Below are 19,507 nucleotides of genomic sequence, written 5' to 3'. Positions count from 1 at the left end.
ACTTCTCTGACGGGAAGCAGTGATGGTGCCTGGAGGTGAACAGGGCCCAGAAGACAGTGTGGAAATCAGCAGTCCCCCCCGCCCCTCCCACCTTGTTCCAGAAGGAAGCTGACAATGGCGGCCAGTTCCTCTGACCCCAGCAACCTCGGGAATTCAAGTAGGCAGGCTGCAGCCCACGTGCACGGGTGGGAAGGGAGCGGCCCTGTCCTGAGAGTAACCAGCGAGAGACAGGGCTGGAGGCGCCGTGCAGCCGCAGAGGCCGGGCCGGGACAAGCACAAGGCTCTGGATTCAGTACAGAAAGCGAGCGAGGCCAACTGGGGGACCGCGTCTACCCCCCATGCCATCCGCGCACACCCCAAGCTGGTCTCAGCCCACCGAGCACCTGGGATGCGGCAATGCAAGCATTCATTTTTCACGACTGCGTAGTGTTTCCCCTCCGGTCAACTCGAGGCTGGAAAGTTATCTTGGACAGCAAGTGGCCGCCCGCCTGCCTCATCCATCACCGTCCGCCCCAGGCTCCCATAGAGGTGGACAGCGCCAGCTTTGGCTGCTGGCTGCGGCCACCGGCTCAGATACAGAGGTAGGAGACCGGGGCCTGAACTCTGTAACTTGCAAACGCCGCACAAGGTCCTCATGGGCCACCGGCCACTCTGAGATGGCACCAGCCCCAGAGGAAACAGGAACAGAGAGGTTAGGTGACCAGCCTGGCATTGCAGAGCACTGTCTGAGCCAAGGTATTTGCTCATGCTAATTAACACAGCACAGAACACATCTACAAATAAATTTCTTTGGCCACATCAATTTCAGCATGTTCGAAATGGAGCTTTGGAGCCAGGCGCCTGAAGCTCACGCCTGTAATCCTGGCTTTTCAGGGGGCTGAGTTCTGAGGATCACAGCTCGAAGCCAGCCTGGGGAGGAAAGTCCACAGGACTTACTTCCAGTCAGCGTGTGGAAGGAGGCAGGGGGTCTGCAGCGGGGCGCACGCTGTGCGTGATGCCCACGGGCCTCTCTCCAAGCCAGCGTGGGCCCTCACGTGGACACCTGGGCAGCAAGGACTCGAACCCAGGCTCCCGGAGCCCTGACCTGGGCGCTCCAGAGTCCAGGAGCTCTGAGGAAGGCTCACGCAGAGCCGAGCGGGGGAGGGGACCCCAGGAGCGTGCAGCGGGGCAGGAGGGGCTCAATCTGTCCTCAGAGCTCGGAAGCTGGCAGCCATGTTCTCTGGCACCGAGCGCTCACACTTACCATGCGTTTAGTCTCTCACCCTTCAGAGTCTGGACTCTGATGATGACCCTGTATGAAGACTGGGGTGTGACCAGTGTGATCAGAGCCACAGAGCCAGAGCAGGGGACCAGGCCTTGCCCTGGGGGGGGAGGGAGCAGAGGCTGCAGAGTACCAGAGCAGGGCCTGGCGCTCATGGGAGGGGGTTAGGCCAGGAGCAGAGGCTGCCCCCCGCCCCCCGCGCCCTGCAGGGAGAAAGCCACGGTGCCTAGCCTAAGGAGGCCTTAAATGAGATTCTCCACGCGTGGGGGGGGGTGCCAGGCCTGGCTCGCCCGTCGCAGGCCGCCCATCCCCACAGACACCCAGGGGTCCCTGCCCACCTCCAGGCTGGAACCTGGCGCCTGGAGAGGCAGCGGGTGACGGGCAGGCGGCGGGTGACGGGCGGGCGGCGGGTGACGGGCGGGTGGCAGGCCCTAAGTGCGAGGTTCATGTGAGGAATAAAATCCTTCCTAGGTGGGACCGTTTCAGAAGGGAGGGAGCAGCGTTGTGCATTCATCAGCCCCTCCGCAGCAGCGGCCTCGCCATCAGCTCCGATAAAGACCTTGCCAAAGGTCCCCGCAGCTTAACAGAATAAACACGGTTTAAAAGAAAGGAATAAAGCCTGGCTCTGGAGGCTCACGCCCGTCATCCCTGCTGCTCGGGGGACTGAGATCTGATGACTGCCGTTCAAAGCCAGCCATGGCAGGAGAGCGGGTGAGACTTTTCAGCTACTCAGCAAAACGCTGAAAAGGGAGGTGCGGCTCAAACGGTGGAGTGGCAGACTTGAGCGAAAAAAGCCAAGCGAGAGTGAAAGCCTGGAGTTCAAGCCCCAGCGCTGGCACGAAGAAGAACAAAACAGAACAGAACAGAGAGGCGCAGAAGTTTCACGAGCACAAAGAATTCTGTATCAGCCAAATGCACCGTCTTTCCCAGATGGAGCGCCGACAAAGTGCGACTCCGGCACAGCACGGCCCTGAGGACCTGCTGCTCCCCGAAGGCCCGCTGCAGAGCTAGCTTCCTTCCAGGGGTGGCCCAGTTCATAGAGAGAGGGGGAGAGGCGGAGGCTGTGCGGGCATGGCTGCTCCCGAAGCGTGTGCAGCCGTGCCATGATGGGGGGGCCGTGATCATGCATGTGAACGTGTGCACACACGTGCACAAGCACCCGTGCTCACGGCCTGCAGGCCCTGGGCCCGCCTCCAGCCTTGCTGAGAGGCCAGCGCGCAGGTGAACAAGATCTCCATTACACAGAGGCAGGCCTCGTGCTCTAGGCCTGAATCTGGGCTGGGGTCGGCGCGGTCTCCAGGACCAGGGGCGTTCTAATGGCAGACGGTGCCCAGTGCCTTGGGCCTGGTGCAGCTTCTGGCTTCAGAAGAGGCCAGAGGGGTTAACATCAAGCTTTGATCCAGAAACAGAAATGGAGCTGGGTGCTGATAGCTCACGCCTGTCATCCTAGCTACTCAAGAGGCTGAGATTTGAGGATCATGGTTCAAAGCCAGCCTGGGCAGGAAGATCCATGAGACCCTTAGCTCCAGTTAACCACCAAAAAGCCAGAAATGGAACTGTGGTTCATAGTGTAGAGTACTAACTAGCCTTGAGGGAGAGAGAGACAGAGACAGTGCACTCGGGGACAGTGCCAGGCCTTGAATTCAAGCCTCGGGAGTGGCACACACACACAAAGCAGCAGCAGAAATGGAGCCCATTTTCTGAGGACACAGGACTGTCCTGCCTGTGTTCATCCACCAGAGCACCGTGGTGGCTCATCAGGCCAAATGGCTTCAGTAACTGGGTCCTGGTGTGGCGGACACCGGCTCCTCCCGGGCTGCTCTTCGGGCCCGGCTGGAGCAAGGCCCGGCCTGCCGACCCCATTCATTCTGAACCGCCTCTCTCAACACCCTGCCTCTAAATATCGCCCGCGGCGCTGGCTGGAGGCGAGGGCAGCGCGGGCGTTAAGGGCACTTGCTTGCTGGTCGTGGAGTGAAGCAGGCTTCTTCGGGCCCGCGCTCCTGCAGGAGTGACCCTCAAAGCGTCCTCTCCTTTAATTCCAGCTCCGACTTCCTCTCGGATGCGGCCGAGCCCAATCAGAGGCGTTGCCGCCTTTCCCAGGAAGTCTTCCACGGCAAAGCACACCCCAAAACTGTGTCTGCCATTGGCTTCCAGGGCAACCCTAAACCCAGGCTGCTCGGGACGGGGCCTGCCTCTCCCCCTGAGTCTTCTTACATGAACAACACGGGCACCATTCTGGAAACTTCTGGATGATGCAGGGGATAAATCTCTACTCTGCAATATCTGGGCCATGCTGGTTTAGGCACCAGACCCTCCAAGACGATGTTCTTCACCATTCCAGCCCCCAGGACCTGCTTCGCAAGGAAGCAGGCCCTGAAGGGTTAAAGTTTTGAGGCAGTGACCACTTGTTGCTTGTTTAAACTAAACCTAAGATCAGCCAATTCTGTCTAGCAGAGCAACACGTGGTGGTAATCCAAACACCTGGTTGGTTGTGAGCCTTCTAAGCCCTGCAAATCCTTAGCTCCGGGCTCTCCTTCTAGGCTCCGCTGTGTCGGAGTGTAGGACGAGGCCCGAGCTGCAGCCTGGCTAAATAAAACCTAAAACAGCTGTAGAGTCTGACTCTCGGTGGTCTTCTTGGTGGGGGTCCTGCTACCTGGGCACAACACCCAACCGGGGCATCGGAACCTTCCAGACCTTCACAGAGACTTCGGACTCTCCTTCTCAACAGGGAACGTGGGTCAGAGGTGACTGCAAACCTGTCTCTCAGGGAAATGTGGAGCAGAGCCCCTTCCTCCCCCGCCACACACACCCAAGCTGAGACAGAGGAGCAGAAAGCAATGGCGGACTCAGGCAGCCCATGTGTGGGTCTGCAGGGCACCCGGTCTGTGTGTGGACCCTTGGTCAGGTGGTGTGCGGGTCTGCAGGGCACACAGGTCTGTGTGTGTGTGGACCCTTGGTCAGCCCGTGTGCGGGTCTGCAGGGCACACAGGTCTGTGTGTGGACCCTGGGTCAGCCCGTGTGCGGGTCTGCAGGGCACACAGGTCTGTGTGTGTGGACCCTTGGTCAGCCCGTGTGCGGGTCTGCAGGGCACACAGGTCTGTGTGTGTGGACCCTGGGTCAGCCCGTGTGCTGGTCTGCAGGGCACACAGGTCTGTGTGTAGACCCTTGGTCAGGCCGTGTGCGGGTCTGAAGGGCACCCGGTCTGTGTGTGTAGACCCTGGGTCAGGCGGTGTGCAGGTCTGCAGGGCACCCGGTCTGTGTGTGTGGACCCTTGGTCAGGCGGTGTGCGGGTCTGCAGGGCACCCGGTCTGTGTGTGGACCCTGGGTCAGCCCGTGTGCGGGTCGGCATGCTGCCGGGTGTGGACTATGCAGCCGTGCCTCCAGTCCTTTTGAGTTTTATCTGTCTCTCAGATGGGGTCATTTTGCCTCGGCGGCCCACGACCCTCCTGCCTCACTCCTGAGCAGCTGGGATTACAGGCGTCAACCGCTATGACTGACCAAACTTCAAATCTTCCCCAAAGCTGGCCAAAGCCAGAACTCCAAGTCTTAGACCAAGAATGGGCTGGATGGGCTCCTGACTGACTGCCAAAAGGCTGACCCAGCCCTGCAGCCATGCAGCACCCACGTGTGGACAGAGCCACTGGCCCTGCAGCCACGCAGCACCCACGCATGGACAGAGCCACCGGCCCTGCAGCCACGCAGCACCCACGCGTGGACAGAGCCACCGGCCCTGCAGCCACGCAGCACCCACGCGTGGACAGAGCCACCGGCCCTGCAGCCACGCAGCACCCACGCGTGGACAGAGCCACCGGCCCTGCAGCCACGCAGCACCCATGCGTGGACAGAGCCACCGGCCCTGCAGCCACGCAGCACCCACGCGTGGACAGAGCCACCGGACCTCCAGCCACGTGGCACCCACGCGTGGACAGAGCCACCGGCCCTGCAGCCACGTGGCACCCACGCGTGGACAGAGCCACCGGACCTCCAGCCACGCAGCACCCACGCGTGGACAGAGCCACCGGACCTCCAGCCACGTGGCACCCACGCGTGGACAGAGCCACCGGACCTCCAGCCACGCAGCACCCACGCGTGGACAGAGCCACCGGCCCTGCAGCCACGCAGCACCCATGCGTGGACAGAGCCACCGGACCTCCATGACAGTGGTGAGGGCTCCACTCCCGCTGCCCTCGGGCCACACCGCAAGCCCCCGCGGGCGTCTGCGAACACACGGCACCACACCCCCTCCACGTGCAGAACCTGTCACTTAGAAGACGTCGTGGCTCCCTCTGCAAACCCAGGCCACCTGCACCGCTCTCCCTGCCTGTCACTCCTGCCGCCGGTAGTAGGATTTAAACTCAGACCTTTGCACTCTTGCTTGGGTTTTTACTCCGGGCTGGTGCTTTACCATTTGAGCCACACCTTCACTCCCACTTTTTGCTGGCTAATTGGAGAGAACAGTCTTACAAACTTTCCTGCCTAGGCTGGCTTGAACCGTGATCCTCAGATCTCGGCCTTCAGGGTAGCCAGGACTACAGGCATGAGCTACTGGTGTCCAGCCGATCACTCACTACTCTGGGGCCATTGGTAACATCAGGGTTCCTTGAAGACAGCCACTGCTGTGGAGACCCAGCGGATCTGATCCGAGGGGCATGCTGCCCGGCCCTGAGGCGGGCAGGGCCCGGTAATCTTCCATCAATCCACTCTCAACAGCTGGCAGTTTAGCACTCGGGGTGTCCTCATGTCTGGAGCACCCCCTTCCCTGCTTTTAGATCAAGTGTGATGGTGGGGGCCGGAATCGCCAGCACAGCAGGGTCACCGTGTATCTTCAGTTGACATAAAATACTCTGTGTTATCTGGTGATGTGAAGAAAGCCAAACAAATTCAGTTACATAAACTAATATGTCGGGTATTGTGGGTCTCCGGGGTAGGGCTTTCTTAAGGGCGGCTCAAGTGCCAGCCAAGCAAGCTGAGCAAATGGGAGGTCCTGAGTTCGAGCCCTGACTTTACTGGCTTGGCTGGTTTAAGTAGCCACATCAGCACCCACCTCGCACCCACCCCGTGTCCCCTGGGGGCACCGGTTTGGAGCTCGGCCCCTGTGCTGTCTGGCCGCGAGGATGATGGCCCGGTGGGAAGGGCCGCGTTTCTCTCGGTCCTGTGGGCTCGCCATCGCAGACACTGACATGAGCTGGCCTAGGAGCCCCCGGCCAGGTCTTCACTGCGTGCACGGCTCCCCGATCCCTTCACCAGCGGAGACAGCCAAGGGGAATAAAAACTCCTGCCGTGTCCCTCCCTGCCGGCCTCTTGGTGTTGGTGAGACACGGAGGCCAGATTGCGTCCTTCAGAGGAGGAGGCCTCCCTGTAACCACAGGTCTCAATCCCCCCAGAGCAGGCAGCTCTTGCATGCAGAGATCCGCCCTGTCCTCTCTCTTCCCCTCTGTTCATCTTCAACGCCGGCCCTCGCCTTAATAACTCGGAACAGACTGACACCTGGGGCCTGGAGCTGCTAAAACACACAGCACACTTGCGAACTCAATCCCGCACCATTAAACCACGGAAATTACATTCCAATACCTTGAGGAATAAAACTGGCGGGGGGGAGTTTACCTTATTAGAGCAAGTCTGGGAATAACACAGGTAAAATTGAGGAGAAAGCAGAACACAGAGGGAGGAGAGAGGGAGGGAAAGGAGGAAGACGCAGAAGAGGGGGTTTCCCTAAAAGGGGCGCTTAGACCCCCATCGGAGGGGGCCCTCGTCTCCATCAGCACGGAAGTTACGGTGTGTACGCTGCGGCCGGATGGCTAGGCGGAGACAGAGTCTCACGGCGTGCTGGCATGCTGATGGGCCTCTGTCGCCCCGGTGGCTAATGACACAGAGCATTTTGTATTCCTGCGTGAAGGGGCCCTGCGTGTCCATGTTTACCATGGACGCGGGTCCCAGATGGACAGGGAAATGCGGCGTGTGTACACGCCGGAACGCCATTCAGCCATGAAGAATAGAATCCTGTCCTTTGCAGCCAAGTGGATGGCCCTGAAGGCCGTGATGTTACGTTATGTCACGTTACGCTAGGTTAGGTGAGGGCCGGGTAGCGCTGGCTTAGTGGTCAGGTGGAGGTTTCTGGGGCCTGGGGAGAAGGGGAAGACACAGTACACAGGCGGAAAAGCACATCAGATGCACAGAGAGGTGCAATTAATACAGATCCATAAAAAATGTTTAAAGATCCTTGTGAATAATACAAAATCACTAACTACAAGCCAAGGACTCAAAGGTTCCACGCGGAGACCCGAGCCTAAACAAGATGATGGGGGGTCCAACGGTGGTTCTAAAAGGTGCTGTGACTTCACATGGAAGGGCTCTGGTGGCCGGGGCAGGCCCTGACACATTCCAGCCGTGCAGAGCCTTCCAGCCACGTGACCTCGAGCTGCAGGACGGTGGCCGGGCATGCAGCCCACGGGCACCAGCCGTGCCCTGGGGCAGCAAGGCGGCCCTGACTGCTCTTAAATGGACTGCTTTCTCAACTGGCTATGGACACGGATGCGAGGAGATCTCAGGGAGCCCCGGGGGGTCCTGTGTGGGGCTATCCTACCTGGGGGCCCGTGACCGGACCCCGGGCAGCGCGGAGGCTCTGCGGCCTCTCCCTACGGAGCCTCAGGGAGCCAGCGCCCACCCACCATGCTCAACGGCCACTCTAGAGCCCGCTGGAGACCCGCAGGGGCCCACCAGCAAGAACTGCTGGGCGAGGCTGCCCCTCCGCTCCCTCCGCCTCCCCCACCATCCCCTGGCACAACTTCCAGGCTTCCTGAAGGCCCAGCTCCCATCCTGGGGCCTTCACGGAGCCCAGAAGTCTGGGATAGCACAGAAAAGCCTTTCAGGGCCGTAACCAGTGTGTGCGCAGACGCACAGTGTCGGGAAAGGAGGAAAATCTGGAGACAGCAAACGTCGGGGCGTTCTGGACAACAGTGCCCTTCAGCTCTGGACGCCCTTCCTCTACCTTGGGAGGGGCAGGGCCTGGGGAGACTTGTGCCAGCCTTTCCAGGGGTCCTTCCTTCTTTCCCTCCTTCCTTCCATTTCTTTCCCTTGCCTTCCTTCCATCCGTCATGTGGGGCTTGAACTCGGGGCCTGGGCGCTGTCCCTGAGCTCTTTCACTCAAGGCTGATGCTCTACCACTTTGAACCACAGCACTACTCCTGGGTTTCTGGTGGTTCCCTGGGGAGAAGAGTCTCCCAGACTTTCCTGCCTGGGATGGCTTCAAACCCTCAAATCTCAGTCTCCTGAGTAGCTAGGATGACAGGCAGGAGCCACCAGGGCCAGGCTTCCTAGGGACTTCGGCCAGCATGCCCCAGACCCTGACGGAATCCATCACAACACCGATGTCTTCTTTTAAACACAGAACGTGGTCTCTTGGGGACACTTGGCTGCCACAAGAAATCATCTCATCTCAAATCCTCAGGGCTGTGTCCCCAGATCCGCCACATACACCCACAGACTGTACTCTCTCCCCAGCCCCCCAAGTCCCCTAGCAACTCCATCCCTGTGCGGAACGCGTTAGCTCCTCCGGCTGTGATTCCTGTGCCATCTGTGGACAGATAACAAGGGACAATAATCCGAGAACAGCCCTGGCGTGCACTCTGCGGTCCAACCCCGGTGCCTGCCTGCCTGCCATTAGCAGGAGGGATGGAGCCGCGCCAGGCCTGGGCTTCCCACCGCTCTGGCCAGACGCAGCCGACTGGCCCCGGCCGCGGCACGGGCACCCTGCCCCCGCGAACAACCAGAGTGTGGCCACCACGTTCAGGAAAGAGCCAAAGCATCGGGCTGAAGACAAGAGAGCACACAGGAAGCAGGAAGCCCCAAAGGGCTGCTCGTGCGCCCGCCCGCCCGCTGCCCGCCAGGTGGGGTGGACAGGACAGAGCAGGCCCTGTGAGGACAGGTCGTGCAGGCGATGCTCCGTCCCAGCGCCCCTCTGCCCTCCCGTGCAGCCCTGCGGGGACCTGTGGGCTTCTCCCAGCACAGGTCCCCGGGGTTGGCAGGCACGGGTGTGCGCATCCATGCACCCCCCCCCCCAGCCGTGCCGCCGGCATTAAGCGTGGGGCCTCCTGCAGAACAGGCTGAGGAGAGCCACGCCGACCAATGCCTGTCCGTGATCCACCAAAGCCGGGCTAATGCGTCCCCCCTGCTGCCAACCAGGGATCAGCGCCCAGCTGTCCTGAGGGGGGGACACGAGGCTGGAGGAACAGAGCCCCCATCCCAGGGGGCAGGGCTGAACGTGAGCCGACAGGGGGAGAGGCCCGCGGCGTGGGGCCCGCCCGGTGGACACGGACACCTGCTGCCCGTCTGCCCGCCCGCCCGCTGCAAGCCCGCCCCGTCCCCAGCCGTAGGAAAAGCCGGCAGAGATCAGCAGGGCTAAGTCCTGGTGTTCCTCACATGCACACACACGTGCCCACGTGTGCACACCTGCTCACGCACGCTCCACCACCCACCAACCCTTCACGTGTGAGCACAGCTGGCTTCAGGAATGGGTTCCGGAGTTCTGAGGGAGCGTGAAATGCTGCTGACCTTGTCGGCGGGTGCCATTCAAATTCCCACGGAAGGAAGTCCCGCCCTCCCCACAGCCTCTGGGCGGCGTCTGGGTGCACGGAGACAGGGGCAGGTACAAACAGGACTGCGGTCCCTCGCTCGCTGGCTCTGTGCCCAGGGCCAGCAGCCTGGCAGAGGGAAAGCAGGGCAGCTAGCGTCCTGGGCCAGGCCGAGCCCCGGCCAGCATCCTCCCTGCGAGATCAGCCCGCGGCTCCTTGCTCAGCCCTGAGCTACCAAGCCTGGTGCGCTGGCCCCAGGCCCCTGGCTTGGGCGTGAGCTGCTTGCTTCTGATAGGAAATAGGTACAGGAGAGGGAGCTGCTTCAGAGACGGTGGACAGGGCACCTCGAGGACCTGTGGACCCTCCTGCCCCCGGGGGCGGGGCGCCCAGGAAAGCCCCAAGTGGCCTCCAATGGGCCCACGTGTGGCCTGGCCACGCAGTGCTCTCACTGATAGCACGTGCCACGGCATTCTGGAGTACTGTGCACGGTGCCTCCCGCACTGTTAGCATCTCCCGAGTTGGCTGCTCTCCCCCCTCCCCCGCGGGACCTGGCGCCCGCCCTCCCTCGGCCCCTGCACACCTCTGTCCTGCTCAGACTCTGTGAGTCCACCCCTGACGCCCATGCAGGGCACAGGGCCGGCTTGGTTCGGTCCCGGCTCACGGGTGCCAGCTGTGTGGCTCTGGCCACGTGACTTAACATCTGTCTCCTCATCCATTACAGTGGCGTCCCTCTCTCCAGGATAGAAGGATGGCTTCCATGCCTGTCCCCAGTGCACGGAGCGGGAGCGCAGGGCAGAGAGCAGGAGGCGCTGGCTTGCACTGTGGTGGATTTCATTTTATAGTTCCAACTTGAAAATAAAGCAAGCACTTCATGTAATGATACACTCAAATTAAAAAACTTAAAAAGCCATCATTAAAAATCAACACTGAAATTAAGGGAAGGCACCTCGATGTGTGTGTCACTGCGGCATAAACAGCCAGAGGAGAACCGCTGCCAACGACCGGAACTCAGGGTTTCACTGCACGCTGCTCACAGCCTGCACAGCACACACAGCTCTGGGAGTGAGGACGGGCCACGCCGGCACCACGCAGAGGACGTGTGTGCATGTGTGTGCACACGCATGGACATGCAGGCTTATACACACACCCATACGTGTGTGTGAGCACACGCACATGTGTGGCTGTATGAGCATGGGTGTGCTGGCATGCGTGTACATGTCTGCATGGATGTGCTATGTGTGTGACTACGTGTGTGCATGGTTGTTTTGCATACATTGTGCGTCTGATACACGTATGTGTTATGCATGTATCTTCACAGGAAAATGGAGTCTGTGGTTAGTCCTCTGCTCTGCCCCTGTGAGCCGAGCACAGGAACGGGAGCCCAGCTGGGCAGGGGACACGGCCTTGCCCAGCTGTCCAGAGCCCGGAGGGGCCACTGCACACACAGGCCACCCTCCCAATGTCTCCCTAAAATTGCAGCTGATTCTCTCCTGTCTGGAAGCGAAGTCGGCTCCGATGCTAACTTTTCTTTTGCATGTATCTCATGGATCCAACCCGACTGCAATCCGCAGTTGAATAAAAACACAGGCGGAGCAGGCGCCGCGGCTCGGGAAGCTGAGAGCTCAGAACCCGGGCCCAAACCAGCACTGGTGAACAAATCTGGGAGACTCCCATGATCCATTAACCAGTAAAAGGCCAGAAGTGGAGCTGTGGCTCAGGTGGTAGAGCACCAGCCTTGAGTGGAAAAGCCAAGTGAAAGCACGAGGCCCCGAGTTCAAGCCCCAGCACCAGCAGCCAGAACACACAGATAAAAACACCAGCTCTCCCCCGACAGACGCCTGCCCGAGACCCCAAGGGCTTTGTTCAAGAGAAGGCAGAGACTGTCTGCAAACCCTCGGATGTTCTTTTCCATGCTGCCTGGCCGCTCTGCTCCCTTTCTTGTGACTCCAGCAAGTCCAGGAGCCCTGATGATGGACGGCCCGGTGGGGCCGCCCATGCAGCGGGGCCTCCCCTCCCGGTGCCCCAGCCCAGCCCAGCGGGCAGGACAGAGGCCTTCCTGACTCGGGGCGGCCATCTCCTGCTGACGAGATCAATTTGGCCCCATGAATGTCACGGCTGGCTGAGATTTCTTTCTCTTGAATAAATACCAGTTCTTAAATACCAAATCTCCAAGGGCTTATTCTCAAAATGTTAATAGGGGGGAAAAATCCGTAGAGGAGATTCACTGGCCCCAGAGATGCCAGTCAAGAGCAGGCGGGGGCTGCCGGACCGTGTCTCCTGCTTGTTTATCTATTTTACTGACAGTAGGTTTGGATTTTTGCCACCACGGGGCCAGCTCAGAGCTGGGGCAGCCGGGGTAAGCTGCAGACCATGTGGACATGTCCTTACGTCCACCAGGCTCGGGCCCAGGCTCGTGCTGGCCAGGCCAGAGCCTGAGTTGCTGGGATTACAGGTGCGTATTGCTGCACCCAGCTAACAGGGAGATTTTCTGAGGAGAACCTAGTGCGTGCTATCTATCAGGATCTAGGGCCTTGGGGCCACTGCATTTGCCCATGCATGCATGCACACCAAGAAGACAGGACAGCGGCCCCAAAGACCCCCGGCCCCCACTCTGGAAGCCGTGCCACGAGGCCTCTCCAGGAAGGCTGAGCGTGGAGGAAGGGAGGAAGGAGAGGATGCGAGGACGGTGGCGGGAGGGGCAGCACCATCACACGCGCCCAGAAGAGGGGTGTAGGAGACGCTGGTGTGCTGTGGCCACAAGCCAAGGACACCCAGAGTAGACCCCCCACCCCCCCGGGGCCGGAAGACACTGGCGTGGAGTGGCTTCCCGAATTCCAGCAGGGGTGTACCCCACCGACAGCGACTCCCCTGCAGACCTGCGTCTCTGCTCACCCCAGAAGCCGTGCAGGGCCCAGCACAGAAGCGCCCCGCCGCACACACCACCTGGCTTCCCTCTCCTCCCCGCCCCCCCCCGACACCTTGTTTTTCTTCTCCTTTGTGCCCATGACAGCCAGGGCCCCGCGTCCTTGGCCATGGCTGCTCAGAGCAGCTGCCCCTGGGTCCCCGCTCCCCAACCCCAAAGCCCTGCATGCCCCACGGGGCACGCAGGGGCCCCGCTGCCACGAGGAACGCGGCCCTGGTCGCCTTCCATCATAAATATGGATCGTCCTCCAGCCACATTTGGGACTGTCAGGTCCTCTCCCATCTAGAAATACAACTGCCACGTCCGTTTCCATGGGAACACAGAGTCTGCATCTCAAACGAGACTCACACAACTTTGATTAGACTTAGAAAGCTGGGCCTCCCCCCTCCCCCGCCCCCGCCTCCCAGCATGCCACGCCCTGCCTGCTGGACTGGACGGCGCCGGAGCCGGAGCCGGAGCTGGAGCCGGCCACTCCCAGGTCAGAGGAGTTCTCAAGCAGGAAGCAAGAACACGGCAAGCGGCAAGCGTGGCCTGTGCAGCCGACCCAGAGCCTTCTCACCCCACAGCGGACGTCCAGAGACTCCCGGGGCAGCTGGAGGGGGGAGGCCAGCCCTGAGACCAGACCACTGCAACTTCCAGCCCAGCCCAGGGCTGGGGACAGAGCTGGGGACAGGGCTGGGGACAGGGCTGAAGGACAGGGCTGGGGACAGAGCTGGGGACAGGGCTGGGGACAGGCTGGGGACAGAGCTGGGGACAGGGCTGGGGACAGGGCTGGGGACAGAGCTGGGGACAGAGCTGGGGACAGGGCTGGGGACAGGGCTGGGGACAGGCTGGGGACAGAGCTGGGGACAGAGCTGGGGACAGGGCTGGGGACAGAGCTGGGGACAGGGCTGGGGACAGGGCTGGGGACAGGGCTGGGGACAGGGCTGGGGACAGAGCTGGGGACAGGGCTGGGGATAGGGCTGAAGGACAGGGCTGGGGACAGGGCTGGGGACAGGGCTGGGGACAGAGCTGGGGACAGGGCTGGGGACAGGGCTGGGGACAGGGCTGGGGACAGAGCTGGGGACAGGGCTAGATTCTGGCCACATATGAAATGAAGCCTCTGGAAACCCAAACCCCAGGCTGAGAGGTTCTCTGGGTTCAGGGACCGAGGAGGCGCCGGGAAGGCAGCTTCCACAGCGGCACAGACCCGGCCCATTCTGTGCCTTGTCTGCATGTCTCTTCCACTTGGTGCCACCTGAGCTAGAGTCTTTTTTTAAATATATTTATATATAAATTAAAAGTTAAAAATGCCCTGAGTTTAGGACTTATGGCTTTGTGCTTATTGGCTGCTAGGTCATGGCTGGTGCTCTGCCATCTGAGCCATGCCTCCACCCCAACTTTTTGCAGGTTAGTTGGAGATGGAACGGTGCAGGCTGGCTGGCTTTGAGCCTTGATCCTTTAGGTCTCAGATTCCTGAGTAGCTAGAATTTCAGGCATGGCTGTGGGAACCTAGCTCGGGCTGACTGCAAACCACGATCCTCCCGATTTTCAGCAGCTGATCACAGGTGTGAGCCACTGCGCCAGCTGACATTCCTGAAGCCAAAAGAAACAGAAACACACAACTGACTGGCCAACGACATCTCCCAGCCAGGCCCAGCCACGGTTCACTGGTTCACCTGGGACGCCCCAGGGCCCCCTGTCTCCCAGGCCCGTGTATCACACAAGGGCACGCGACAAGATGTCACCCTGGAGCCCCAGCCTGCCGTGATCGCGCTCAGGACGCTTCCCCTGTGGTCACGAAGCTTCTGGGCCCAGGGCCTGGAGCGAATGGATTCGTTTTCCAGCCCAAGAGGAGGATCGGACAGCCACCCGAGACAGCCGGCTCTGTCCTGAAGACTTTCCCCAGCTCAGGAAGACGCACCAATGATTCCCAGACAAGGACAGGCTCCAGCGTTCAGTTCATGCGACCGGCCGGTGTCCACTATAAACACGAACGCACACGCCTGGCACAGAGCCTTAGACAAGTCTCAAGTCTCAGGACTCGGGCAGCCAGGCCCGATGGCGCCACCTGCAGGCGGAGGCGGGAACATCGCCTGGGCCCAGACGTGCAGGGCCGGCCTGGGAGCCAGGCGGGACTCTGGCTCAGAAAAGAAACGTGTGTCAGACGCAAGTTGCCCAGGCTGGGCGGGGTTGTTTAGCATCCATTCTGGGGTGTCAGGGGCGGTGGGGTGGCGGTGGACTAAGGGGTGCCCCCTCCATGGATGAGAGGCAGCGGACCCAGCGCTGCCCAACAGCTGCAAAAATAGGAACAGCCGTGACTTTGTTTCCTTTCTGGAATGTCCCACAGAGATAAATCTCTGCGCCACGCGCAGGTTGGTCTGAAAGGAGCCAGCCTAGACGTCACGGTGTCAGTGCTGATGAGGCAGAGCTCAGGGCACAGCACACAGGAGCTCATGTCACACGCACAGGCACGCACGTGCGCGCACACGCACACACACACATGCACACGCACACACACATGCACACGCACACGCACATGCACACACACGCACACACACGCACACGCGCACACACACACACACACAGCCGTGGCCAGTGCACACACGCGCTTTACCTGAAATGGCGTCTGGCTGTTGTAGTTTTTCAATTCCTTGTTTCCTCCCCGAAAGAGCAGCACTCGGGCGCAGCTGTCCTGTAAGCAGAGAAGAGGAAAGTCACTCAACAGACACGGGGGGAGGGGGCGGGGGGGGCACTGAGCACGGCTGGCCGCCACAGTCACCCGCTGGGCATGGAAGGGCCAGGGGGTCGCTGGCTGGCAACCATCAGAACGCGTCTCCATGCCCGGACAGCAGGGTTGAGCTGTTTTTGTATTCTTTTCCCATAGTGGAATTGGCTTCGTTTGCTTGCTCGGCTGGTGCTCTACCATGTGAGCCACACCTCCAGCCCTGCTGTTTTGCAGATATGAGTCTTGTGGACTTTCCTGCCCGGGCTGGCTTTGAACCGCGATCCTCAGCTCTCAGCCACCTGAGTAGCTAGGATGATAGGCGCGTGTCACCTGTGCCTGGCACCAGGTGGTTTTGTTTGTTTTAAAAACCAAAGCACAGCCAGGCGCCGGTGGCTCACACCTGTGAGCTATTCAGGAGGCTGAGATCTGAGGATCGCAGTTCAAAGCCAGCCCGGGCAGGAGAGACCCTGAGACCCCTATCTCCAATAAACCACCAGAAAACTGGAAGTGGCGCTGTAGCTCAGTGGTAGAACACTGGCCTTGAGCAGAAGAGCTGAGGGACAGCGCCCAGGCCCAGAGTTCAAGCCCCACGACCAACAAAAAATCAAAAACAAAAACAAAGCACCCAAGGAACTATCTTTCTCTGGTCAGCGAGGTACGCTCCATGGCTGCGCTGCCCCTGCCCCGAGCCTGTGCGGGGGCTCCCCGCGGCGGGCACCGCACCCCACCTTTGCACTTCCTAGATGAGGCCTTGGTGGGTACAAGAAAGCCGCGCCCCGTGCCAGGACTGTCCGTCCCGGAGCCTGGGACCTCCCTCATACTGCGCCCCATGCCAGAGCCATCCCGTGCCAGAGCCCGGGGCCTCCCTCGCACCGCGCCCCGTGCCAGGGCCGTCCCGGAGCACGGGGACCTTCCTCGCACTACGCCCCAGGCCAGGACCATGCGTCCCGGAGCCCAGGGAACTCCTTCACACCGCGCCCCATGCCAGAGCCATCCCGTGTCAGAGCCCGGGGCCTCCCTCGCACGCGCCCCGGCCCGCCAGTCTGTCTCCCAGCGTGGCGGGGTCTCCCCGCTCAGGGCCGCGCCGTGGCACTGACCTGGTTGTAGAGGGCGCAGATGTGCAGGGCGGTGTTGCCTGAGGCGTTCTGCGCGCCCATGTCCGCGCCGTAGAACAGCAGGTGCTCCAGGTGCTGCACGTGGCCATACCTGCAGGCCTGAGATGCCGAGCCATGGGAGCCCCGCCCCTGCCACACCCCCCAGCCCCTTCACCCACTCCCCCCATCCCCCAGGCCCTCCCCACCTTCACCCACTCCCCCCATCCCCCAGGCCCTCCCCACCTTCACCCACTCCCCCCATCCCCCAGGCCCTCCCCACCTTCACCCACTCCCCCCATCCCCTGCGGTCCATGACCCTGGACACCGGGCCGCTGCCCTCCTGCCAGCTCTGAGCCCCAAATTCTCCATAAGCCTGCCAGCCCAGTGGGGGGAGGGGGTAGCCAGACATGGCTGCAGGACCACGGGGTTCAGAGCTGCAGGCAAGGGCAGCTGGGGCTGTCAGCCAGGGGGAAAGGAGCAGAAGGAGAGAGACACACAGACACACAGACAGACGCCAGGCTCGCGGAGGGCAGGGCCAGAACCTGCTGGCTGCCCAGGACATGGAAGGGAGGCCAGATGATCCGGATCCCCTCGGAGCCCGAAACCCAATCCCCTCCACACAAGAAACAATGGACTAATGAGCTCTCCCCGGGGAGCTCCGAGCGCAGCTTTGCAACGGCTTAAATTAATTGCTCTGAAATCAATAGGGGGCTCTGCACAAACACTCCACGATCAATGCCCGCTCCTTCCGCAGAGCCGAGGAGGCCAGCGGTGGGGGCCGCCACCGCCCGCCCAGCCGCACAGGCCGCGCTCCGCCGGGCCAGCACCCCTCCCACACCCGCCCCAGCGAGCACCGCCGTCAGCCGCGGCCACAGCCGCACCCTGGGCAGGACGTGGCTTCCACACGTGGGTGTGAATTGTCCTCAAGACCCTCCCTGGTTTTCTATACACACACACACACGCAGAACTTCCATCAAAGAGCCCACAGGCTAGAAAAGGGGGCACTCAGGCCTCGAACTGGCAGACGCGGGGGGGGGGCGCACGGGCTCCCAGGGTGCCGACGTGTTTGCCTGCATGCATTGCATGTGGTCACACACACTGTAGCACACTGCGTGTGCCAGCAATCTGTCACACACCAGCCAGGCAAGGCCAGCTGCATGGGGCGACCAGTGCGTCTCCTCTGGAAGGGACGTGGATCGGTGGGGTTGGTGTCTCCCCAGGTCCTGCGCCCGCTCTCCCTGACCTGGGCTTCTAACAGCACCCCACACTGAAGGGAGCCAAAAGAGAGGACACCCCCGAGGACAGAGCCACCCCCGAGGGCCCCCCGGCCCCATTGGGGGCGATAATATTTATTCATTGAATTTTGCCAGTGCCAAGGTCTGAACTCAGGAGCTCACATCCTTGCTCTGCCTTCTGGCTCATGGCTGTTGCTCTACTATTTGAGCCACCCCTCCAGTTCAGATTTTTGTTGATTAATTGGGGATAGAGCCTCACAGGCTTTTCTTCCTGGGCTGGCCTTGCACTGTGACCCCTCAAATCTCAGTCTTCTGAACAGCTAGAAATTATAGGCATGAGCAACTGTGTTTGGCTTTTTATATTATTCAATATGCTTATTGAATGACTTCTATCCAATATTGCTGTTGTTTTAACAAAATCGAATAATGGCGATCTGTGGGTCTGCCCTGGTATAAATTAAAAAGTAAAGGGGCAAGAATAGAAAGTGTAAGTCGTCGGGTGCCGAGAGCTGAGGATTGAGGTTCAAAGCCAGCCTGGGCAGGCACATCCGTGAGCCAGTGGGGGCGGCAATCAGGAAACTTCCTTCAGCCCTGCACTGCCACCTGCTGGACGCTCCCCGCTCCATCTTGGTTCAGCCCGGGGCCAGCCGGCACACCACAGCGCTGAGCCGGGGAGCGCAGGTGAACCACAGGCCCGCTCCCATGGGCCCCGGCTGCCTCGGCCAGCTCGGCCCCCAGCAGCTCTCCATCTCCACCTCCGCAGCTGCTGCTTCAGCCTACACTGCTGATGATGCACCCTCCCTGCCCGGCCTGGCCCGGCAGCTCTGACTCCATACCCATCAGCAGAGGCAACGCTGTCCACACAGGGCGGCCCGGGCAAAAAGCAAGACCCCAGATCAAAAGAAACCGGAGCAAACCTCTTTGGGCAGTGTGGCCCAAGTAGCAGAGCGCCAACCAAGCAAGCCCAGAGCCCTGAGTTCCAAACACCAACATCACCGGGGAGGGACCGGGAGGGAGGGAGAAAGGAAGCAAGCAAGCAAGGAAGATGATGATTACCAGCCCAAGCCAAAACTTGAGTTGATTCTGAGAACGCGCCTCACTGGCAGGTGCCCGCCCCGAGGCCCATGGGTCCCCAGGTCCCAGCCACATGGTGGCGTGGTGGCCCTGCGCCGATCCGCCGCCCGTGTCCACCCTGCCGCCAGGACCCACACCCCTGTGAGCAGCAGGGCGGCCCCAGGCTCTGGAAGGTGAGGCAACCATCCAACCCCGAGCTACAGGCAGCGCTGTCCACAGAGGGACTGACTTGAAATAAGTCCAGAACCCCACGATGCTCCAACAGGATCAGAACCAGCACGGCCCGTCCACCCAGCCCCACCCTGTCTCTTCTTCCGCCATAATTACATAGTCCTGGTACAAGTGGCTTCTGCCTGTGAGTGCACGGGGCAGGGAGACAAGCGGGGGCGAGCCGCACCCAGCCAGCTGCTGGCTGTGTGGCTCCACCTGAGCCCCTCACCCCCTCTGGGCCTAGCCTCCTCCGTGAGCAGAGATGGGCAGCGCTCTGTGCAGGCTGCTCTGGGGATGTGGAAACGTGGGTTGGAGCAGAGCCTGGCGGGCTGTGCGGAAGCTGGGACCAGGGGGCCGCCGAGGAGGAGGGGGGCCCCCACTTAGCCCTTTGACAGTCAGCCCCAGAGCCAGGGAGAGTCCTTAGCTCAGGGGA

The 19,507-nt window shown here is 61.1% G+C and overlaps 1 protein-coding gene across 1 annotated transcript in view; it reads right to left on the bottom strand.

Moving 5' to 3' along the window:
- Positions 1–19,507, bottom strand: part of Shank2 (SH3 and multiple ankyrin repeat domains 2) — a 283,271-nt gene that overhangs the window by 236,734 nt on the left and 27,030 nt on the right. The window contains exons 7-8 of the mRNA XM_013020959.1: positions 16,559–16,675; positions 15,351–15,428 (exon numbers count right to left, since the gene is read on the bottom strand). Of these exons, the coding sequence (XP_012876413.1) occupies positions 15,351–15,428; positions 16,559–16,675 (195 nt within the window). The remainder of the gene's footprint in view (positions 1–15,350; positions 15,429–16,558; positions 16,676–19,507) is intronic.

The sequence above is a fragment of the Dipodomys ordii genome, unplaced genomic scaffold (genome assembly GCF_000151885.1).
Source record: "Dipodomys ordii isolate 6190 unplaced genomic scaffold, Dord_2.0 Scaffold54, whole genome shotgun sequence".
In the NCBI taxonomy this organism is placed as follows: Eukaryota; Metazoa; Chordata; class Mammalia; order Rodentia; family Heteromyidae; genus Dipodomys; species Dipodomys ordii.
This window is presented reverse-complemented; position numbering and strand designations above follow the sequence as displayed.